General features: G+C 34.7%; 1 protein-coding gene and 1 pseudogene across 2 annotated transcripts; both read right to left on the bottom strand.

The window, feature by feature from the left end:
- LOC147063523 (gamma-glutamyl hydrolase-like) overlaps positions 1-17,106 on the bottom strand; it is a 23,334-nt pseudogene extending 6,228 nt beyond the window's left edge.
- Positions 16,667-26,244, bottom strand: LOC147063522 (gamma-glutamyl hydrolase-like). 2 transcript variants are annotated; one of them, XM_085960135.1, is made up of 8 exons: positions 26,184-26,239; positions 25,996-26,024; positions 25,543-25,801; positions 19,103-19,153; positions 18,746-18,975; positions 18,438-18,544; positions 18,234-18,331; positions 16,679-17,586 (listed from the first exon to the last, which is right to left on the bottom strand). In XM_085960135.1, exons 3-8 carry the CDS (start codon positions 25,758-25,760, stop codon positions 17,331-17,333), a joined length of 960 nt encoding a protein of 319 aa, XP_085816261.1. In that variant the 5' UTR covers positions 25,761-25,801; positions 25,996-26,024; positions 26,184-26,239; the 3' UTR covers positions 16,679-17,330. The 2 variants fall into 2 exon arrangements, with proteins under 2 accessions (XP_085816260.1, XP_085816261.1); XM_085960134.1 differs by having other exon boundaries at positions 16,667-17,586; positions 25,996-26,244.

The following is a 26,244-nucleotide window of genomic DNA, read 5'->3' as shown; positions in this document are numbered from 1 at the left end:
TTTTGTAAATTAAGTACCTACTATTGTTTCCACAGATTTTAGATTATATTAAGACTATACCTCAGTTGAGGCATGATCGTGGCTAGACGATGCGCGGATTGCGGGTCACGGGTGCAAATGACGTATGCAACCGAAATATAATTTGTCATATAAATCCAACATGCGTCCATTTAATGTTATGTTTACACCACCGCAGAGATCCGACGACGTTCCTTACAGGAAGACTGTAAGTGACATTGTGTACAAGACCGCATTTGCGGCATGGCAGGCTAGGTGGACCGCCTCCCCCAAGGGGCGGCACACTTGCCGTTTTTTTCCAGACGTATTCTGCAGGCACCAAACTAGAAGTCTCCAACCTTCGCACTGGATTAGCCAGTTCCTCACCGGCCATGGCAACTTCGCCGCCAGACTCCACGAGTTTGGCTTGATAGTAGAAGGGCCGGGTTGTACCTGCGGGCATGACCACCAAGATGTTGAACACATCCTCTGGGATTGCCCGCTTATGGAATTCGAACGAGCGGAGCGGTTTGCCAGGGTCCGTCCTCACACGGGCCCAATTGGTCATGGAGATCTGGTAGCAACCGAGGCCAACTTTGCGGCATTTGAGAAATTTTCAGCGTCGTATGGGGAGCGGGATAGTCACTGTAAACTCATCCATTTCAATTCGTGACACTCAGTATGCGGGTTCACAAAGCGCTTAACGTCAGCGGACAGCAGAGCCAGTCCAAAAAACAAAAAAATTTCTTTCTTAACTTTCTTCTTTAAGCACTACGGTGCATGGTTGCAGCATCAGTTCCGTGCGGCTCCGTCTCGGGACGGAATGAGCACTTAAAATCACTTCTTTCAGACACGTTTAAAGCGTCATAGAAAGCGGCCGTGCAAATCCATGGCTGTGCATATATGACGGGTGGTGGTGGGCACTTTAACGTATGTTCTATTAGTAACAATAATAATAATATATTCATTGACATGTTTTCTTTTTAAAGTAAATGGGTAACGTTTTTAGTAATCTTTACCTGATTTAAGAATTAATACCCCCGTCGCCATCACGAAACAAATTGACGTATTGACACCTCGAAGTTCGCTCTCAGCCTGCCAGCGAGTCTAAAATTTCGTCGCGCCTATAGTTGAAAATTATTTGCCGTTTCACTGAAGTATCGCCTTAAGAAGCCTGGTAACCTTCAAGCTATTCGCCGAACTCAATGGTAACTCAAATGGAATGGAATTCAATGGGAACTCAAATTGCTCTGGTACATTTTTTTATAATGACAATGAGTATGTATCTAGCTAATAAAATAATCGTTAATTAAAGAAGTATGTAAATAAATTAAAGGAACCCACCATTTTTGCTCCTACGCGGTGCGTTATGTGCCTATATTTTGACGACTAATCCTTGTTAACCGTTCGCCCAATTCATTGTTTCAAACACATATTATAAAAACCACATGTATTTTAATTAAACTACGATGAAATTATAATTATTAAAGATTTATATTTTTTAAGATACACTAGGTAGGTACTGCATATAATTTATGTTCACTGCGTTATTTTGTCATGTGTCAGCCAACTGGAAAATGGAACGTCATATATATTTCCGACTGAAATATTTTTAATCCTCGTACAAATTTCAATCAGCAATCAATTTTAGATCTAATCGGATGCTCCGACGAGCGTATTAAACTGAAATATTGTAACACAGAATACAATGACTTCTTAGTGGTTCTTGAAGTGTTTTTTATTCTAATTTTCTTACATACACTTGTATGTTGAATAAATAATATGCCTACAAAGATAATAACAACTGCATATTACTAACAGGGAACACACATGTTCTGTGGTCACTAGTGATCAGTGGTCCCTGTAACCTCAAGGTTAAACAAGAAAAAAAATTTGCTTCCGGAACAAAAGTAATTACCTATTGGTAAATAATTACGATATTCCCTCCTGAGTGGAGTATAATTTATGAACCTCCACGCAGGCATGCATACAAAAATGGTTTGGGGGGTCCATTTTGAAAAAAATGCATAATATTTAAGTAATATTTCTAACATCTAGTAGGTGCCACTGACTTTCATATTTATCCTTAAAGCTTAGTCGCTTCAGTCGCGTAATACCGCACTTTTCCGGGTACATTTCCCCATACCCAGACACTCCTCAATTCAATGTGAATTCGAGCAATAAATACCTGGCCTACAGGTACATATAATTATTAAGGGTGCTCACCTACGTAATAGTTATTGCGAACTGCCGCATCCCCAACTAGTTATCGAGTGCACATGGTTTCACGGTCATAATTATTAGGATCGTATCTGTTTGTTTCGTCCGCGCTGTCTTGTATAATTGACATGTCGCATGGGAATATTAAAGCAAATATAAAATAGATATTGCTGTAGAATGTCGGCGTGGGGCCATCCCGTGGAGAAGGTTTTCCGACAACCAATTCATCCGCGTCACGCCGAAGAAGAAGAAGACCAAGTAATATTCCATGTACCTAGATAATTTGTATTTTTTCCGTTTTTTGTGTGCTTCGTGTGCGCGTCTGCTTCCACGTAGTGGAGGACGGAGATTATATTTGATGGATAAATTTAGCATTTCCTCTCCACGGCTAACCTCATATATAGTAATAGTTAATATTTACAAAGAATTGTAGTCATATAATATTTGCTCAACCTGTTGACAAGAATAAAATTTATTCAAGACTGTTTTAGTTAAGTTAGCTGACTATATAAAAGAAAACGACTGTAATGGTGTTTAGTAATTAATTGGCGACATTCAATACATCTGGGCCTACGAGAATAATAATATAATACTCGTACTTAACGAAAAACTAGATGTTTATTTTTAAGAAGCATGTTTGAGAATGCTTGTTCCAGGTGCATCGACGTGGTTTGTACAAAAACATTGGTGACGGCATATCCGCATCCGCGGTTAATCCGCATCTAAATGGTGTGACTAGACTTGACTAGAGCAACAGCTGATCGAGTTTTCACGACAGCCATTTTGACTGTTGATAATCGAAACGTCACTCTGACACTTAACAACGAATGACGTGTATTTGGTAGATATGAACCAGAGGTTGCCCGACGTAGGCTCTTCTAACAACTACGAAAACATTTCTTAGGATACGGATACTGATTACGAATGACAACGAACGATCTTTCTGAATTTATATCCCACGAATAAGAATGAATTTTCTAAATGAACTCTAAGCCGGCTCTCACATCTAAACTCGCCTCGTCTGCCGCATAGCCATAAATCAAACCTTTTAAGGACGTCAATCCGGTGTTGCAGTCGAGACGATTTTCAATGTGCGACTGGACTAAGACATACTGTGTAACGTATCGAATAACGTATAACGATAATACAAAAACATATATTTTTGGCAACTAGTTTATTATTTGTAACGAATTGAATCTCTCCTAAATCCTCGATGGTCTAATTCTGGTACAATTGCAATGCTTTCTTATCAAATGGTTTATTATCCTTATGCAATAGGTCCAGCGCTCGAAATGGAAGATTTTACGAACCGGAGCGCTCGACAATTATTTTCCGAAAATATTTACTATTATGTAGAAATGCCAAGCTCAGATCGTCAAATGGAGTAACTATCTTCAAATTTGTGGCATGCGGCATAATATTGTCGGTGACGCTGACGAAAATCGAGACTTGGGTACCGAAGGCACGTTATATAATATATATTATATATTTTTTACTATAGTTCCATTTTACAAAGTTTCGTATTTCAGTATCTACTTTTAATGATTAACAAACCATAATGCAATATTTAATTATTCCACGAGACGGAGCGACAATCTCCGGAATTTTACGAGCAGAAGCTGCGCTCCGGTGCGTTGCAATCCATTTCGAGCGCTGGAGTTCCACTAAGTCTAGGTCTAAATTCAAAAATAAAAGTGTGAAATTTGAGAAATCTTCACCCCATATTGTTATATTAGGGTATATTTTCATGAATTCATAATAGATTCCCCATTCAACATTCAATAATTATTTATTTTGAAGGAAAATATTTTTAATATTTGAAACACGCGCGTTAACATGTTCTTACTCCCTACTTCAGTTTTAGTTTGTCAATGTATGGCTACGGCCGTATGTTGTAGCTTAACTACTGGGGAATGCCAAAATAAATGGCGTATTTCAAAAAAACACTACCTTATTCTTAAGTCAATAATTATGATAAAGCAATCATTATTCGTAGGATGTTTATCACACTTGAATGGTCAAATATATAGCTTACGATGAGTATCTTTATAATTATCTTCAAATGTGTTAATCTTGCCTATTTTTTGAATAATAAAATGCATAATTCTTGTCAAATTTGGGATCACAGAGATTATCAGTATAATTTTTTATCGTAAATATTTCACTATAATAATGTCGATATAAATTATACTGATGGTTTTATAAATGCGTTTAAAAATTAATAAATGTAAAAAATCTTAACACCACTGCACATTTATGTACTGAAATATGACTATATTCTAAAACATTATAGCGAGAGGTTTAAAAGAATACTATTTTATGTAATAACAATACTTTATGCAGTCATCAAATGTTTAAAATAAATATAAAGGATAATAAGGCTTCAAAATTATATAAATAGATTATCTACAACGTTTAAGGTATGTCCAGGATCATGCTTTGAAAATAGAAAAAAGCTCCATTTTGACCTACGCTGAGTATGTCCCCCCTTAATATAAACACAATTTTGACAATTCTCAATCAAATGAGATAACACACACATTTTAAGTCATTTATTTTTTGAGATGTAGATAAGTAGGTACCTATATTTAGGATCAAAGTTTTTTAGTGATTCCGACTGAATATATTATTATAAAATTTAGCGGGTATGTAGACTGTTTCGTAGACATCGAATATAATACTTATGTGGAAGAAAGATTTTCTAACTTGCCGTCTTCAAGCATGACAATGTATATTCTATAGTGTATAGACTAGTCAACCTTTTTATACCTACCGCCCACTTTTTTATCTCTGTTAGTACTAAAATTTTCTAACTGCCCACCGGTTCCATAGTAATGGTGGTTTATAAAGCAGAGTAATAATAATTACCTACTTGCCAAATACTTTATGTGAGACTTTCGCTAAGTGTGGCAGGATAAATCTTTATAAAACAACTTACTGTAGTTAAATCTATCCTTTTTATTTGTACTTTGCATACATCTGACGAAATTACATTTAATTAATTAAATTATTAATGAGATCCCTGAGGGTGATGCTAATATCGCACCGTGAGTATAAAACCAAGGCATCTGCAAATTTTTCAATTTTGTCGTGAACTTGATAAGTGAAGTAACTGAAAGAACATGCAATATAATGTAGATATAAACCAAATATTATGGTTTTTTTTAGAAACTCTATTTCTCCTAACAAAACGAAGACTTCAAACCCTAATATATCCAAAATATGTCTTTTGCAGATGCCTTGGTTTTACACTCACGGTGCGAATGATTAACATTCCACAAGATATGAGGTAGGGAAAGGTATCAATAAACTGAATATCATTTTACACATATTTGGATATAAGACAGGCATTTTTTATTTTGCCATAGGTTTTCATATCTACCACCCACGGCCCCCACAAGGGGGGCTGACAGGACTCTAGCCTGGTGGCCTGGGCTCAGGAGGGGCCCGGTGAGGTGAGTCGATCAGATAAGTGGGATAAACACATATCACAAATTTGCTTTAATAGTAAAAAAAGTCGCCTGCGGAACTATTTTTCTTCAATTATATCATTATTTAAAATTATGTAGTTGTACGACACGATTTTTAATTGTGTATCAATAATCGACATCTCCATAATTCAAATGGATGTATTAAAATATACAATAAAATATCAAATAGGTATGCACATTAATTTTATCGCGTACACCATTTGGAAAACGCTGCTGTTGAGCGTCACACTGCCTTTATTCTTAGCGATAGGTAGGGGGCCCCGTCAAAGATCCGAGCCTGATCCTAGCCTGCTTCACGGTGTGGGGCCTATGCCACCATGGTTATACGTTTGAGTTTCGCAAGAGGCCGCCGCGCCGCGCCCGCCAAACCACTACGGCCGAGCACTTACTATTTCCTAGAATGTAATAGCGCGGCGGCCTTTGTTACGCGTGTGTTGCAATATTATATACTTAGAGCGGAATGCAGAAACATTTGTCATAACTAAAATTTCCTTAGCAGAAAACACTTTGCAGAAACATTGTCCTTAGTTAAGATCATTTCTATTGAAAATAATACCATATTTAAAAAAATTCTTTCCTATAGTTTAGGTAAATTATTTTATAATTGTTAAACGATAACAAAAATATGACAACTACATTTTATAAATGCAATAACTATAAATACATATTAATATTTAATTATAATACTCTTATGTTTCCGTTATAAGTCATTATACGTGATTCCACAGGCACCGCAAGATATTTTTTTAACATGGTAACACTAGCGCCAAGTGTCATTCTATCATCTGGCATCTTATATTTCTGCGGGCTGGCGTATAAAAATAAAATAATATTCTGCAAGTACATGCCAAACGAATTAACACTATCAATATCCATATTGAGATACATTGTTAAATGAATTTGAATTTATGAACTGTTTTATAGACATGCGAATTTATTTTGACAGCTGCTGTCAGTGGTAAATGGTAATACAGAAGGGGGCGTGTTCATAACAAAAGTAGTCTATGGTTAAGGATTCCTTAACTCTATACTCAGGATTGTCTATAGTTAAGTCATGCTTTTCGGCGAATTATCCTTAGGATCGAAATCTTAGATTGTGCATGCCGCTCTTACGTATTGCAATATGTAAGTAAATAATCTAAATCTAAATGAAAAACGTCAAAATAAAATGGTAACATATTAAGTAGGTATATAACGTCACCATGCATACCGTACCGTGTACGTAAAATATTGTTTTTATTTATACTCTTTTCAAATGTGTATATTATTATTATTTATTTTTATTATTGATTGATTGCAAAATCAAATAATATACCCCCATTACCACCTTGTTGTAAGTAGGTAATAAGATTCATGTTTAATGTCATTGATAGGATTTTCCAAAAATATCGAAGCTATGAAATTCTAAAAAGAGATTACATATTAATTGACTAGCTACTTAACCACTTTTTATTTGAGTGATAATATGTTTTTAAATAAATTAGTACCTAGTACCTACGTAAGTGTTATTTGAAAAATAATAATCATTATGTTTTGTATCTATCATGTTGATACGAAATTATAATCGTATTAAAAAAGAAAGGTACCTAGGTACACACTTGATAATAATTAATTCTTTCTAGTGTTAATTGCTTACTTACCGTGGATTATTGATTATTAAAATCTAATATATAAAAATTAATACTTGTTTGTTTGTTTGTTTGTTTGTTTGTTCGTATTGTATGCGCTGCCATACCGTTCATCCGATTGCGATAAAACTTTGTTAACTTATTTCTTGCACTTCCGCGAAGAGTATAGGCTATATTATCTAATATAAAAATGAATGTCTGTCTGTCTGTATGCCTGTCTGTATGTCTGTCTTTCTATCTGTCCCGTATGCGTTCCTATACAATCCATCCGATTGCGATGCAATTTTGGTAAGTGGTTGTATGCACATCCGCAACGGTTTCTGAATTAGAGAAATCATCATCTTCTTCTTCTTCATCATTATATTTTCTTTTATTCGTATGGTTCCTATACCATTCATCTGATTGCGACGAAACTTCCGTCAGTTATTGTCCGCACACCCGCAAAGGTTTCTAAATTAGAAAAACTATCTTCTTCTACTTCTTCTTCATTATATCTTCTTTTATTCGTATGGTCCCTATACCATTCATCCGATTGCGATAAAACTTCGTCAGTTGTTGTGGTAACACCCGCAAAGGTTTCTGAATAAGTACAACTATCTTCTTCTTCTTCATCATCATTCTATCTTCTTTTATTTGTATGGTCCCTATACCATTCATCCGATTGCGATGAAACTTTCGTTAGTGGTTGTGCCAACACCTGCGAAGGTTTCTGAATTAGTACAACCATCTTCTTCATTATAATATGTTCTTTTATTCGTATGGTTCCTATACCATTCATCCGATTGCGATGAAACCTTCGTCAGTTATTGTGGTAACACCCGCAAAGGTTTCTTAATAAGTACAACCATCTTCTCCTTCTTCTTCTTCGTCATCATTCTATCTTCTTTTATTTGTATGGTCCCTACTCCCTATACCATTCATCCGATTGCGATGAAACTTTCGTTAGTGGTTGTGCCAACACCTGCGAAGGTTTCTGAATTAGTACAACCATCTTCTTCTTCTTATTCATTATATCTTCTTTTATTCGTATGGTTCCTACACTATTCATCCGATTGCGATGAAACCGTCGTCAGTTGTTGTGGTAACACCCGCAAAGGTTTCTGAATTAGTACAACCATCTTCTTCTTTTATTTTATATTCTTCTATTCGTATGCGTTTCTATTCCATTCATCCGATTGCAAAAAAACTTTCGTCAATAATTGTGCCAAGCCCAGCGAAGATTTCTGAATTAGAATAACCATCTTCTTCTTCTTCTTCTATTTTATCTTCTTCTATTTACAATGAAACTTTGGTGAGTTGTCGTGCGCATGCCCACGAAGATTTCTGAATTAGATAATCATCTTCTTCTTCTATTCGTATGCGTTCCTATACCATTCATCCGATTGCGATGAAACTTTTGTCAGTTGTTGTGCGCACACCTGCGAAGGTTTCTAAATTAGTATTATATAAAATACAACGTTTGTTGTTTGTTTGTTCCATGCAATATTGATTTTTTTTTACTACATATTAATAACATTAATAACGTTTGCATATTTTGGATTCGATTTTAATTTAGTGGTCTTTTGTTTGACCTTTAGTCCTATTAGAATTATTTTCATATTGCCATATTGTATAACACATATATTTTAATATTAAAAAATAATTACCTCTTATTATTTTTTAAATATCTAAGATAAATATAGCCTCGAAGCGACCCTGTGCGAAGCCGGGTACTTCAGCTAGTTCTAAATAATTTAAAAAGATGAACGGTTAGTAGGCAATGTTTAAAACGACTTAATTTACCATAGACCAGGCATGTCCAATTTGAAGTTGGCTGTGATTAACTATCCATTTTTTTTTTCTAGATGCCTTTATGGATACCTCGCATTTACTATCGAGGTTTCTTAAGGTCTTTGGCACGCAAACTACTCTACTTGATGGTAGTCAAATGAAAATTTTGCCGGCTGAGAGAATATGCCTTATTGAAAATTATTCTTCTACCCGCATCGGGTATTGCTTATTTGAATTCGGCCAGGGCCTATGAAACCGCCTTGCAAAACCCCTGGAAAATTCTTTGTAGCGCAAGGTGGTGGTAATTTCGAATCTGAATTCGGATTCTGAACTGAGAACTGCAATTATTTATAGCCGAGAATTTCCCGTGGTAAAAGAAATGTCGCATAGGACTGATATTTTGAGCATATACTTATCCTATCTTATACATGTCACCATTTATTATTTTTATTCTTTTTATTACGTCAATACAGAAATTAAAAAGTGCATCTCTTCTGGCCTCGTTTGCCATGGTCCCCGGAAGGTCTCGAATGTCCGCATCTGCCATCTGTAATAAAAATTTCAGGTTGTGCCGCTCCCTGCTAAAGATTTGACAATCTAGGAGTAAATGTAGGACGTCCTGGTCGATTCCGTCGTCGCATGGACACTTTTCATCAGATGTTATTTTAAACCGGTGCAGGTATGCTCGCATGACTCCGTGACCTGTAAGAATCTGAGTTATCTCAAAACACAGCCCCTTATGCACCCTGATGTCTCGTGCTGCTGAAATTGAAGGTAAAAACTTTCGGGTCAACTCCCCTGTCGATGATTTTATGTATAGTGAGTTCCATTCGTTTTTCACCATATCTGAAATTGTAATTTTTGCGTAGTTCAGAAGAAATTTTTCATAGGCTATCGCGGTCTTGGGTTCAGAGGCACCATGCCGAGCCAATTTGTTGGCTCTTTCATTTCCTTCTATCCCGGTGTGTCCCCTTATCCACTTGAAGTGAACCTCGGGGTGGCGCCGTCTCAGTATTGCGGACTCGCTGTGAATAGAAAAGACAATCGGATTAGTAGACAAGGGATCTCCAATTACTTGGATTGAGCTTTTGGAGTCCGAATAAATACAAATACTATGATTTTTGGTGAGCTTTCGTTGGATTGGATCTGAGCCTGCCCACTCCAGAGTGCGTTGGATGGAATAGAATTTGGCCTGCATTACCTACTGTACAACAGCTGGCAAGGCGGTACTTACGAGCCGCTATCTCACCGCCATTAATGTATGCCACAAACCCTGCACCAGTACCGCCATCAATGTTGCTCCCATCCGTTAAAATCGGCATATTATTGCATTCGTTGCTTAAGAATTAAGAATTGGATAAGAAACCACTTCAGAAAATAGTCTAGCCGGGTGTATCAGCCTTCTATAGTCAACCGGTTTTTCGTAAAGCCTATCGTCTGGCAGAAAACCTGCGAGGCTCTCCTCGCCCTTCTTAGCTCTGTAAGTGAGAGCGATTTGTTTTAAACGTAAATCTAGAGGCAGAAGTCCTGCTAGAGCTTACGTTGAATTTAGAGAAGCCGTGCGGTAAACTCTGCATATTCGTATCGCTAGTGCTCGCTGAACCGTATTGAGTTTTTATGCTATGTTTTTTTTTCCGTTTAGCAGCTTCATACCATATGCTGACCGCATACGTGATTATAGGCTCAATAACACAAGTGTAGAGAATTCGAAGAGCTTCAAAAGATACACCCCATGTGGGTTTGCCCATTCTTGCTAGTTTGAGCAAAGTCACCACTGCTATTTTGCAGATGCTGTCCGCGTGCTTCGACCAATTTAGTTTGTCATCGATTACTACCCCTAAAAGTTTAAAATCCCTAGAAAAAGATAGAGGTTGCCCATTCATCACCAACAAAGGCGGAGAGACGCGCCTCCTAGTAAAGAATAAGGCCTTCGTTTTCTCCGCAGAGAAAGACAGTTTGACCTTCCTTCCCAGGCCTTGACGCTCTCCAACACGCTGTTAATCATGGTTTCTAGAAAACTAAGTTCTTTGGATTCCACAATCAGCAATACATCATCAGCAAAGGCCTGTGCGTGTACATCTTCAGGAAACGGCATAGACAGAAGATCGTCGAGAACTATGTTCCACAGGACAGGGCCGCAAGACGAATCTTGTATGCATCCCTTTGATGTCTCATTGGTAGCAGATGCTCCAGCATATTCGACGACGACTTCTCGGTCGGATAGATAATTAACTATCCATTACCCAGTATCAGAATGCAGTGATCTACCACACTCCACCTTTGTCATTCTTCAACTTATGTATTTGGCTGAATATAGTGCGGCATTACAAATTACACAACACGTCTTGTATTTTATCATCCCAGCTAAATCCTCAATTTCCCATTCGTCGTGAAAATTGTGAGATTGGTCTTCTTTTGGGCAATCATTGTCAAACAGCTATTGTCTAAATTCTTAACTATTATTATCCACCCTTTTATAAATTTTAGGCACCAATTGCTGTTAAAAACAAATGTCAAAATGATTATATATATTATAATTATTTATATTATGAACCCGAATGAGCGAGTAATAATGTATCACATGATCTTTTTCAATAGTGTTTGGATCCAGAGCATGGACATAGACGTAGTAGGTTCAGCAAGTGGATAACATACTATGTTATATCTCATTAATCGAGAGGAGGCTAAAATCCACGTCTAATTGTAGAGTCAAAGAGAAAAAATGTGTAAAAAATATCGAAAATACTTGAAATCATTTTTTCAATACGACGGCTATAACCGGTTACCCGGTTAATTATTCGCAAAATAACCGCTAACCGGGTAGTATTTTTCCTCCGATTAATTGGAAGCCCTGGTTCAGTGGTTGGCAAACTCATTAGTCAACAGAGCCAAATATCAACAAATTCAACGATTGAGATTTATTTTGAGAGCCAAATTTCTTAAAATGAAATTATATACCTATGTAGGTACACTGTTAATTAACTTATGATTTAAGTCTTAATTAAACTATTGGTACACTGAATAAAACTTACTAATCATACTTAATAATGATCTTATTTATTGATAAAAATTTAATTCTATGTAAGGCAGTGGCGCACCCAGGATTTAATATTGGGGGGGGCCCAAGGAGGAGAATGTAAATTAGTTCCATAGGCTCTTTTTCTTCTTCTCAGCCTAATCTCTCGTTTGTCGGTCTTTTGTCTATTGCACTCGGTGTACCTACACCATGGTCCCCACATCCTGAAACGGGCCCTCAGGCTAGGATATTTGGCGGCCCCCCTACCTACCGATAAGATTAAAGGCAGTGTGAAACACTAAATTAACGTTATACAAATTGTGTTTTAGTTCAAATTAAGGGTACTTATACAGTGAATTATTGGCGATTTTTAATACATCTACTTTAATAATGGAGCTGTCGAGTATCGACACATAATAATCAAAAAATATATTGCACAATTATATAAGTAATTGAAAATGTTCATGGCCATGAAGCGTAATAGCGCCGCAGGCGACTTTTTTTTACTATTAAAGCTAAGCTGATGTGTGTTTATCTCACTTATCTTTTTATATTTTCTATAAAGGTGCTGGCGAATTACATTCTGATAATTTTTATTTTGGGGGGTGCCAGGGCTCCCTGCCCCCCCCCCCCCTGGGTGCACCACTGATGTAAGGTATCCATAAAATTAAATCATGACAATGACTGACAAACACTCAATGTGAATTATTATGGCCTTGCATTTCGTTGGAAAGTTTGGATACGTCAGGTTTGTATGTTGATGTTTTTAATTTTAAGTCTTATTGATGACTCCAGGTTCTCATCAATAAGACGACTTCTCAATTTACTCTTGATTTCTTCTCTTAGAAATCCCTTTACTAACCACAAAACATGTAATATTAACTTTGTTGGAAGATTGTATTCAGTAATTAAATACAGAACTTGATTTTTCTTGACTCTTCTAAAGTTCTCAACTGCTTTCTTCCTTGCATCACCGACAGGATATTTAGTGCTAAATGACGTGTGTTTAGTTGTAAAGTGTCCCTCCAAATTTGACTTCTTGTTATGCGCCAATTTCATGTTATTCGACAAATAATACAGGTCGGTAGGCCATTTAAGTTTTGAATAAACGCGAAAGTCTCGGTCCATTCAACTTTAAATTTACGCTTTTCGTCATCCGATTTTCTTTGCTTCTTCTTTGTGGCCATGTCAAATATGGTAGAGGGTATTTGTGGTAGAGCCGCACTCAAGGGGCCAAAGACCCGCATGTGGCTCGCTAACCGCGGTTTCCGACCACTGCCCTAGTTGATAGCATGGTCTATGCGGCGTTGTTGAAGTGCAGACTTCTAAGTACGAGGGTGGGTCAATAAGTCCTTAGAAAAACCGACAAGTGGCGCGACTAGTACTGTAAGCGGTTTGTTTTCATGCAGCGGCACTACCGATTCAGTATGCTGCGAAGTTTCAATCAGATTGGTCGGGTTGTTGTGTGTTTCTCGTACATTTAAAAAAAAAATTGCTTGTGGAAAATGGAAAAATGGAAAATGGAGAAAATTGAGTTTAGAGCTGTTATTAAACATTTTAATATAAAAGGGTTAACAGCAAAGGAAATAAAAAATGAGTTGGATTTAGTTCACGGCATATCTGCTCCTTCATTTGCAACTATTTATTACTGGTTAAATGAATTTAAACGTGGTCGTACATCAACAAAGGATGAACCACGCTCAGGACGTCCTGTAGAGGTGACTACACCAGAAATGATCAATAAAATCCACGATATGGTGTTAAGTGACCGAAGATTAAAGTTGAGTGAGATAATTGAGGTTACAGGGATCTCAAAAGGTAGCGTCATTTCTATTTTACATGACAAATTGGGCATGAAAAATATTTCTGCAAGATGGGTGCCGCGTTTGCTCACAGTCGACAATAAACGCAAAAGGGTGGTGGCCTCTAAAGCCCTGTTGTCGCTCATGCAACGCAATCCGGATGAATTTTTTCGTCGCTTTGTGACTGTAGATGAAACATGGATACACCACTATACTCCCGAGACGAAAGAACAGTCAAAGCAGTGGATTGCGAAAGGCGAACCATGTCCAAAGAAGGCGAAAACCGTAAAATCAGCTGGTAAGGTTATGGCTACTGTATTTTGGGATGCACGTGGAATTATTTTCGTTGACTATTTGGAAAAAGGAAAAACAATAACAGGGGATTATTATGCATCTTTATTGGACCAGCTAAAAAACAAAATTGAAGAAAAACGGCCTCATTTAAACAGGAAAAAAATCCTCTTTCATCAGGACAATGCCCGTGTTCACACATGTTTACGATCAATGGCTAAAATTGAAGAATTGAAGTTCGAATTGGTCGACCACCCACCGTATTCGCCAGATTTAGCCCCCAGTGACTTTTTCCTTTTCCCAAACTTAAAAAAATGGCTAAGTGGACAACGTTTTTTTTCAAATGAAGAAGTCATCGATCGGACAAATGCTTATTTTGAGGACCTTCCGAAAACTTATTTTTCTGACGGTTTAAAAAAAATTGAGAAACGTCTAACCAAGTGTATTGAGCTCCAAGGAGATTATGTTGAGAAATAAAAAAAAATACAAAAATAAAAACTGTTTTAATGCTTTTTTTTTCTAAGGAATTATTGACCCACCCTCGTATTAACGCAATATTTTTTTCACAGCTAACTCATCATATTATATAGGTATTATTTTTTTCAGTTTATTTTCATAAAATAAGACGTACCTACGTCATATTTTACATGTGACTTAATTAAAAAACAATGGGAGAGATCATAATGAAACTAAAACATAATTAATTGACAAAAAAATACTATTTGGTTCTGACCATATTCGTTTATTTCGTGTACCTAATCTAATTAAAATTATTTTTGTACTTATAATCTTAACTGAGGACAGATCTGAAGTCTTAATTTTTTATAACGTTTTTCTTAGCTTATATTTGTATTTTTCCGGTGGTTCTTTGTCCGGTACAAATCTTGCAATCGATTTTTAACTAACTTCCCGACTAGCTAGACATTTGAAACTTTTATAATATTTCAGAACACGATGCCAATGATTTTTTTAATACTTTTAGCCATCTTTATGTAGAATTGAATTCATTTTCAGTTAATTCTGTTTTGTATGAAAAGTTATTTCGACACCATTATTGGTTGCTAGGGGTCTGGGGTCCTAGCAACTAAATTATTAATTTATACGTGCGTTACTATGGAAATCAGCATGACATGTCAAAATGACATTTCAGTATTATTTCTATCAAGTACAATTTTTTTTGATCGTTTAAGCTAGTCAAGTCAAGTTTATATGATTCAACAGAAAATTTAAAAACGTTGTATATAAAAAGTTATTTTTATCTTGTAATTATTCATCATTATTATTGTCATAAATGACATGGAATAAATTTCATGTGGATCGAAATAGATCCTATTTTTGCCTAGGTAGAAAACACATTTTCAAGGAACAAGAAATGTAGTTTAAATACTTTCTCTTTGATAATGTTTGGAGTCTAAATGTTTCTCAACCAGTGGCCCGCGAATATTTGGCATCCAAACGCCTATGCTAAAAAATCCAACAAAACCTTCAAAACCCGTTCACAGTAATGAACTTAGTGTTTCTCTAGATTAAGATTAGATTTTCCACAAATATTTTTGCATTAAGAAATAAGATAGGTCCGTTTTTAAAAAAGCTGACTCTTCGTGATTCGTGACTCTTCGTGACTGACTGACTGACTGACTCTTCGTGACTCTTCGAGGAACACACAGAATGAATGTTTCCACTTTTGGACGAATTTTAAGTTACCGCTGATATAAATCAGAAATTAATTTTAAACATAGTTGTTCAATATTTAAGGACTTTAATTCAAATCGTTACTCACTGTTAACCCGATAATAATGACCTTGGTGGAAGACATAATTTCATGTGTACTTAATACTCGATTTAAAATTTAAAAAATAATCAAAATCATATTTTTTATTTAGAATTTAAAAATTTCACTTTTTTTCATGCATTACCTTTTTATCAGCCCGAAAAATGCCGGAAAATTCAGATCGTACTAAGTATATAAATAATATTTTTTACTTCTGCATTAGCGGTCCGCGAAACGTTTCTCCTATTTTCAGTGGTCCGCAGGTGTAAAAAGGTTGATAAACACGGCTAGGGGATTGATTTATACATTGTTTTATATTATTCAAGGTAAATCATAATAATATGTTCTTTCTCTGGCGGTCCAACGTTAATACTTTTTTTTACATATTTTACGAGGATCCATTGTTCGCTCAAACCATTGAATAAAAACCATTGATCAGGAACCAATCGTGTGTACTTTTCTTTGCGTGTCTTTTTCTTCTTTCGTCTTTTTACGTATCTCTTTTACTCGATATTTTAAGTTTCAGCATTCTTCGTTGCACGAAATTTAGTGCATCAATACCTCGGACATACTGTATTGGTCATGTTAGGTTCAAGTTATCTCTCACACGTATATAATCTCCCTATGCAAATCTTAAAATGCGGATGTGTTTCATTAACTATAATAAACATAAAAATAATACTTCAAATAATAAATAATCATCTCTAAACTTCAACTCCACAAACGTTTATTTTATAGGTTTTTATCGTGATTTTATCCCTTAATAATATAAAAAATGAATTGCTCTTAGATATTTTTAAATAATTTTGTCAATACCTTGTATTTCAGTACATGTTTCGTAATTATCGACACTATTGTATAACACGCCACCTTAAAACTAGTCACTTTCTTTTTCTTCGTTCGATGACACTATAGCTCATCTGGAGCCTTGTCTTTCTTTATCCAGAGCCCAGCCGGCGCGTTCATAAATAATATACGTCAAGGCGCGATCCTCCGTAGCACCGCTCCAGTTTTGGACGTTGAGAACGGATCTTGTGTCACTTCTTCCATCCAATCTCCCGACTAGCCTCCTTCCCACAGAACAGCTGCTCCTTCCTCTTGAATTCCTAACAAGAATCATTATCGGTACTCGCGTCTCTGTCATACAATAGACATGGCCTACGTAGTTCAGTAGGTATCAGAAGTTTTATGCAGATAGTGTATCTCGAATCCTGGTACATTCGGTAGAACTCATCATTAAACTAATCACTCTGATAGTCTACCTACACTCTGCAGTCTATCTATATCAGTATAATCTAGTGATTTCATTTACACATTATCTTTTGTATCATCGTTTTTTTTTAATTATTCAAACATATAGCACTGTTCATATTTATTATTGTGTTTTCCGGTATATGTGATTGGAAAATTGTATATAAGACTTTCAATTTCATCATTTTCTTCTAAAAAGCTATGGTTGTTTTTTCGCGTTTCGCCGACGAAGAAATCGCCAAAAAATCTGTTCGCTATTATTGCATCTTCCGAGTGAGGGATTTCTTTCGATGTTTGCCATTCGAAAATACATTTTTCGGGATGAAATTGCACGCCATAAAATGGATACCTGCAAAATATATACAAAACAAACGTGTATTTTTAACAAAATTATTTCCATAATAATTTTAATTCAACTTCCGATTATGTGAATAGAGAGGTCCGACTATCTATTTAGTGTAAAGTTTTCACACTAACAGTTAGTAAACACTTCACCGACCGCCCCTGCCACTGTGGCGACCTGACATAGCATAATACAAAGCACTACAGACGCCAACGTGATACATACTTCCATAGTTTTAAGTCATAAAACCAAGTGATACATACGGACACTTCATGTCATTAATGATAATTAATGACGGCAGAGCAAGTCAAGATTCCTTTTATTTTTGAAAAACTCTTTCATTAAGCACTTAGGTGCGTGGTTGCTATATCAATCCCGTGCAGCATCGCTTCGGGACAAGGAAGTGTGGCACTAAAATCTTTTCATTCTGACACGTTTATAGCGTCATGGAAGGAGGCCGTGCACAAACCGCGGCTGCATATACATGGTGGGTGGAGATGAGGTCACTCAAATCATACCAATATCATAAGACTACACGGAATACAATTAAAAAACGTCAATGCAAATGTGTATGAAGGTATCTTCACTGCGATTCTATTTCTAGCGGTTAAGTGCATTATATATATATTATAAAATAATATATTTTCTCTCACTTTTTTGACTCCACTGTTGAAATGTACTCAAATCCATTTTTATCTGAGTTAATTGACATTCGTCTCCAGTGGTCGCATAATTTCGATTCCAAGAATCTCTGAAAAAATAAATAATATAATAGAAAAGTTGTAAAAGAGTAGTTTCAATAATATAATATAAATATAAACCGCAAATATTTGTATTTTATCATTATAGTAGTTTACCTTTTCAGTTATGCAAAACCCGTGATAATTGTACGTAATTGATTTTTTAGATAGAATTGATAATATTTCTTCGGGAGCTTTCTTAAACATCTTGCTCGATTTAAAATCTGAAATATGAAATTTTTGTAATTTAATTATAAGTATTTAAAATATTTGATATTATCTACTTATAATTATTTAAAAACAAGAGTATTATAATTTATATTATTTATTTTATTCTACATTTACACACTTGTGTAACCCATTTTAAATTTAAATTGTCCAAAACTCAAAGATAAGAAGTTAAAATTTAGCAATCCGATTCTCACCGTCAGTGAACTCCAAATTCAAGGATCGCGAGTAGTTCTCACATGTGTCTCGCGGATCATCTCTGTCGAGTTCTAAATACAAAAGTAGCTCGAATCCCAAACAAGTGCCCCACAATGGAAAATAATCTCCTTCGTCATTCATTTCCCGGGCCATTTTGAAAATATGCTCACCGGCATCTGCGTAGCCATCTTTCAAATAGAACCAAGTGGCGCCCCCAGGAAACAAAACGCTAGAAAAGGATAATTTTACATTTTTTAAGAAATATTTAAATCGTCGTGTATTCGAATCTCAAAATACACTTAATAAAATATTCTTTAAACGTAAAGCAACAAAGATAAATTAAAAAAATACCTTACCCATTAATACTCTTTAAAGTTTTCTCATAGTAGTTCTCGTCCATGCCAATCCTAAAAAAAGTTTAATTATAAATATGATATTCGAATAAAGGTACTTTGGATTGTTTATTACATTTTGTCTGCAAAAGTAATGTAAATTAACCATAACTAGGTAGATACATAACTACATAAATAAATAAATCTTATTACCCAAACCATTAGTATAATTTATTACGAGATAATTTTTGTAAAATATTCACGATAAAAATTATATTGATAATCTCTGTGATCCCAAATTTGACAAGAATTAGGCATTTTATTATTCACAAAATCGGCAAGATTAACACATTAAATTTGAAGATGATTCTAAAGATACTTATTATAAGCTATGTCTTTGACCATTCAAATGTGATAAACATCTAATGAATAATGATTGCTTTATAATAATTATTGACCTTAGAATAAGGTAGTGTTTTTTTGAAATACGCCATTTCTTTTGTCATTCCCTAGTGGTTAAGCTACAACATACGGTCGTAGCCATAAATTGAAAACTAAAATTGAAGTAGGGAGTAAAATTATGTTAACGCGCGTGTTTGAACATGTACCGAACCGAATTTTTTTTATTTTTTTTTAAACGGTACATGTTCAAACACGCGAGTCAATATCATTTTACTCTCTACTTCAATTATAGTTTGTCAATTTATGGCTACGGCCGTATGTTGTAGCTTAACTACTGGGGAATGACAAAAGAAATGGCGTATTTCAAAAAAACACTACCTTATTCTTAGGTCAATAATTATTATAAAGCAATCATTATTCATAAGATGTGTATCACACTTGAATGGTCAAAGACATAGCTTATAATAAGTATCTTTAGAATCATCTTCAAATGTGTTAATCTTGCCGATTTTTTGAATAATAAAATGCCTAATTCTTGTCAAATTTGGGATCACAGAGATTATCAATATAATTTTTTATCGTGAATATTTTACAAAAATTATCTCGTAATAAATTATACTAATGGTTTCATAAATGCGTTTAAAAATTAATAAACGTAAAAAATCTTAACACCACTGCACAGTTATGTACCGAAATATAACTATATTCTAAAACATTAGAGCGAGAGGTTTAAAAGAATACTATTTTATGTAACAAAAATACTTTATGCAGTCATCAAATGTTTAAAGTAACTATAAAGGATAATAAGGCTTCAAAATTATATAAATAGATTATCTACAACGTTTAAGGAGTGTCCAGGATCATGGTTTGAAAATACAATTAAACTCAATTTTGACCTACGACGAGCACGTGGGCCGTTAAGCAACGCCTGTATCTAACCAGTCAATCGATAACATTATCAACGTTTCAATTGCTTATCGTATCAGAAATCAGTTAATTACTCATTGTTTAATCATCATCGATTGTGTTTTCAAGAAAAACAAATTAATCAATGGTGTTTTTAAACCTGATTACCTGAGAACATGAAATTGTAAAAAATACCCCAAAAAAAATACTTTTAATTATTTTATTTTGTTCGATATATCAATATGAAAATGACATATTGCATAATTATGTTTAGGGTATGTGGCCACCGCGACAGTTCTTGACGAAGTGCATTCTGCATTATCACGGAGAACACGAACAATGTTGACTTCCAAGCAGTGACGTCCCTAGACAAAATGCCGCCCCTAGTCAGCGTCAAAATGCCACCCCATTATACAGTACTTTTTTATTAACCTTTCATGACTTCAATATATAAGAAATACATTATTCACAAAATATAATATACAACAAAATTTAATTTAAATGTCATCTCTACTTCCATCGATAATATTGTGAGTCCACGGTTTCAGATACATTTAAAAATACACCTGACAACTTTCAAAACTCTGATGACTGGCAAAAATATTTGGATAAATTAATTAGGTACCTAAGTATGTACCAGTGGCGAAGGGTGGAGGTAGGCTGTTAAGATCCGCCATAAATAGTTCACACTAAACTTTGTCAGTCATACGTATTCGTTTTCAATGAAATAATAATACAATTTACAGGTGGTGTTAGTTAGTTTTTAAAATTCAATTACACCCTGCAAAACCAAGCCATAAGAGATAATAGTCAAAAAATACTCGTATATCTATAAAATATCTAAAATTATGCAATTAAATCATATATATCTTTGGATATTTTATAGACAGAATAATATTTTTATCTATTATAATTTGGTTGAGGCAGGGCTTAATGAATTAAAAAAAATAAACTGACAATATACGTAATATGTATCCAACGATTACAAATCATTTGAATGAAAAAGTGTGCACAATTCGGTCGTATCGTTCAAAATATACCAAAACTATTATCATTTGTTTTGGGCAGGGTTGAATTGATTTTCAATTACTAACCGATACCATATGTAAATTGTAGTATTGGTACAATAAAAACAAATATGTATGACTACCAAAGTTTAATGTGCACTAGTTATGGCAACTATTCACAGCCTACCTCCACCCTTCGCCACTGGTATGTACCTACCTATAATTCAAATATAATTCGCAAATCTGCACGTGTCGTTGCTGGTCATCAAGGAGTGATGTCCAAAGACAACGGAAGTAAACTACACATCGCGAACTCGACGACAAAAATATAGTCTTGTTAAACCTTGTATACTAATTAATGCATTTTGTGAAACAGTGAGCTGATTTTTTACTGGAAAGATATTTCCGTTAATAGTAAGTTGAGGTATTTATTCCTATATATATTTAATAATTCTCCTCGATTTGCCGCCCATCGAGTAACTGCCGCCCCCAAGCGATGCTCAATCTGCCTACCCCCACGGGACGTCACTGCTTCCAAGGAGTCAATTATTGCAGGTTTATCAGCATAAACCATTCACTCTATGTAGTCCTACAGAAAATCATCCAGAGTTGTCAAATCGCACAACCTTGTAGGCCAATTGACAAGTCAAATTCTCGAAATCTACCTATGGCTATATTTTGATTTTAATGAGTCGATGGTTGCGGTCGTCATATTATGGCACGTAGCGCCATCCTGTTTAAACCACATCTTATCTGTATTAATGTCATCCATATTTTCTAAAATCATTTATCATGGTCCGGAAACGATCCGATAAGGCCCGATGATACCACCCGCGTGTAAACCACACGAAACGGTGAATTTGTGCGAGTGCAATTTTAGGGTCTCTTCTGAATTGGCAATTTGGCAATTTTGCTTATTAACAAATCCTCTAAACCAAAAATGAGCCTCATCACTGAACTTCATTTTGCGGTACAACATCGTAGGTATATAAGTTGGACGAATCGACGACAGATTTTCAAAGTAAATTTAGATATCCAATTTCATAGCGTGAATCTATTCATGATGATTTGTCAGATTATACCTACATCCAACAATAAGATTTAGGCACAAGCCGGAAGGCGCTGTCGTCGACTAATTTGGAGGAGCTTGTTAGTTCACAGTTTTAATACGTAGCCAAGAAGATGTTGTTCGACAGTAGTCATAAATGTCGAAAAGTAATAGCAGTTTAACAGCTCGGTTTTTCAGTTAAATCAAATCAAATCAAATTTATTTATTTTACATATAATGAACATAACAAATTATAAATTTAAAGCGTTCACGACATGACATAAAATAAGTGTTAACAATTTTTAAAATAAAAATATAGAGAAATGTGTGTTAATAATACAATAAGTAATAAAATAAGAAATAAAATAAAAAGAAATAAAATAACACAAATAAAAGTAGATGGAAGCACACAGAGTGAACTTTGTTAGATGCTATCTTAAAAACTTATAAAACAACGTCCACCTAAATTCACTCTCACGTAAGTGGAATATATCATATCAATATATATATAAGCCTGTCGTAAGTTATATCTAAACAAAAAAACACCCGTCTCATACTTGACAAGTGGTTAAAAGATTCTGAGTCACTTTTTTAGCTCTATCTAGATTCTAGGTAATAATATATTTTTGTCGAAAGATGTCTCTTTTCATTATTCGGGGCCTGCTTGTTCCGTAATTAATCCACGAAATATTAAACATATTTTTATTTGGTCATAACTAAGTAGTTTTTTAGACAACATATAAGCACAGTGTAGGTAGATTGTAGAAAAAACACCGGTAAATTTAGAAGATCTGTATGTAGTTGGTACCTAGTGATACCAAATATCATAATGCCGAAATCCCCCATCAAAAATCCTTCAATCGACATAGTTGGGAATATAATGATAATATTATTGTAACTGTAAATGAGTCAAGGCTAGACCAGGATGCACAGCGAAACAAACAAAAAGAAAGTTACCGTTATCTGTTTCTGGGCGGACGAAGGATCGAGAGTAGGTACGGTCAGTCGGTAACCTACTCCGAGCCTTAAACGTCGCCTCTAAATACAATTTGCCACCTTTTCGCGCCAAAGCGTGCGTTTACAAATGTTGTTAATAATTAATTGTTAGTTGTCAAGCGAAATATACTTACGTAATACTTAACGTCCCTGAATCCGTGTTTTTAATAAGTGGAAAAGTATAAATCAAAACCCTACGTAAACCCATACCTATCACTAGGTACACTAATATTTCATTGCGTTTTCCCACTGTTTTTCTTAAAACTTGTAATAATGAGAATATATATTATGTTTAAGAAATATTTACAGAAAATGGAAACGCCAATGTATTTTCATAAATTGTAAAATATATTTACCAACAGGCAGGCGTTGGATATATTTATTCACGTTAGGTATTTAATTTTGCCATACAAACCTAAAATGTATAGGTACCTGATTTTTGTGCAAAAGTAATATGTAGGTATTTGCTTGTAATATTTCACCATTATTAAAAATATATGACCATAAAATATTAGAAAAATAAATGATGATTTATTCTCATGATATCTGTAATAAGGTATACCTATATATAAATTGTGTCATTGCCAGACTAAAACTATGACCAATATTGCTAGTTTTTGCTTTTTACGAAACCTTCCTGAAGCCAGGGGTGTGCAACATTTTTCCAATAATATCACAGTTGTGGCGAATGTAAAAAATGAGAAATTAGGTTGCATCGTTATTGAAACTGGGAATTGTTCAAAAAACCTTTTTTTATAGGAGGGCTAATGTAAAAATCATACAAATTAAATACAGTGACGTCCCGTGGGGGTAGGCAGACTGAGCGTCGCGTGGGGGCGGCAGTTACTTGAAAGGCGGCAAATCGAGGAGAATCATTTGGCATATATATAAATAAGTACCCAAACTTAGTAATAACGGAAATATCTTTCCATTTAAAAATTCAGCGCACTGCTTGAAAATAAAATGTATTAATGGTCATAGAAGGTTTAACAGGACTGTAATTTTTTTGTCGTATTCGCGATGTCTCGTTTACTTCCGTTGTCCTTGGACGTCACGTCCTTGATGACCTGCAATGACACGTGAAGATTTGCGAATTATATTTGAATTATAGGTAGGTACATACTTACCTAATGAATTTATCCAAATATGTTTGCTGGTCACTCGCGACTTTTGAAAGTTGTCAGGTGTATTTTTAAATGTATCTGAAACCGTGGACTCGCAATACTGTCTATTGAAGTATAGATGGCATTTAAATTAGATTCAGTGGCATTATATTTTGTTAGTAATGTTTGTATACAACACACATCTTAGATATTGGAGTCATGAAAGGATGATAAAAAATACTGTATAAAAAATGGAGCGGCATTTTGGCGCTGCCTAGGGGCGGCATTTTGTCTAGGGACGTCACTTACAAAATAGATGTATGTGCGATCATGAAAATGAGTGTAATAACCCAATTAGAAACAATCCGTGCAAACTGAAGACAGATAAAACGAAATCTTGAAAAATGCAATACAGTATAAAGTACTAGATGACTGTATTGCGACAATGCTCTTTGCAAAACCGGAATACTTCCAATAACATAATATCAAGATAGTTGCAATGTGTGTACTCAAACCGGTTAATTGGAAACCGGTTAACCGCTGGTTCCTAATATCTAAAAACCGGGTAATTTTACGCAGTTAACCGTCCAAATCATTTGTAGATATTATATAGATTTAAAATAAACAAAAACAGAAATATTTAAAATTAAATAAGTAAGTAAGTATTTACAACTTAATTCCGAAGCGATGTGACCGTTGACAAAATCTAAAGTAATTACTTTAATTAATTAAAGAATTTAGGTAGGTATACAATAATATAATTTTTACAAACTTTATTTTGCTGAAATATTTGCTGAAAAAGTAAAGATTTCGTATAACGATCGAAATAAGTATTTTAAATACATTATCATTAAATCTACTATTATTTAGCTTTTCAAAGTCTTCAATAATAAAATTGTTCTTTTGTTTTGATTTATGATCAATAGTATACCTATTCCATAATATATTTACATTTTAATTTCTTATGAAACGATATCAGTTTTAAAAATATTGTTCTCATACCTGATTGGTACAACTCTGGCGCCAGCGCATTCGATGTATTTCACATATGAAGCGGCAATAAAACTTTTAAATTTTCCGGGATGAATTTTATCGAGTGGTGGAGTGATTTCTTGAGCAAGAACACCTATAATTGGTCGTTCATTTATTACATACATGTCGTTATCATAGTTCGACTCCGCACGAGTATGTGACGATATCGTGTCTTTTCGTCCGCTCATCGTGACCAACTGTTTTCCGATGCTAATTGCTTAATATGTCCCTGTAACCATTGTAAAGAAACGCATAAAATCTCCATTTTTGTCGTTATGTTATCACAAATTAAATTTAAATATTAATTAATTAATCAAAAAACGGTTTTAAACACATACAACCTAACTGAACATATTATAAAAATAAACTAAAATAAATACAAAAACTACAAATCGTGTGTAAGAAAATTCAAATTAATTTTACCATAGACATCTATCGATTTATAGCTGAAGCTTTTTCCAACATCATGAAAATATAAACTAATATTGTATTTTCACTCAGATAGTTTATAATATTTAGATAATATTGAATCATACAGTGCGATTGAGGCAACTAAAATATTCTACAATGGAAAAGATAATATAATTGGAAAATATTGAATAATTTCTCACAGATGAAAGAACACAGTTCAACTGACAGATGCGAATATGAAAAGCTTTTCTTATGTAATGT

This window comes from Rhyacophila brunnea, unplaced genomic scaffold (assembly GCF_057557595.1).
Source record: "Rhyacophila brunnea isolate RB1 unplaced genomic scaffold, BYU_Rbru_1.0 scaffold_9, whole genome shotgun sequence".
NCBI lineage: Eukaryota > Metazoa > Arthropoda > Insecta > Trichoptera > Rhyacophilidae > Rhyacophila > Rhyacophila brunnea.
The sequence above is the reverse complement of the archived record's forward strand: the minus strand, read 5'-3'. Positions and strand labels throughout refer to the sequence as shown.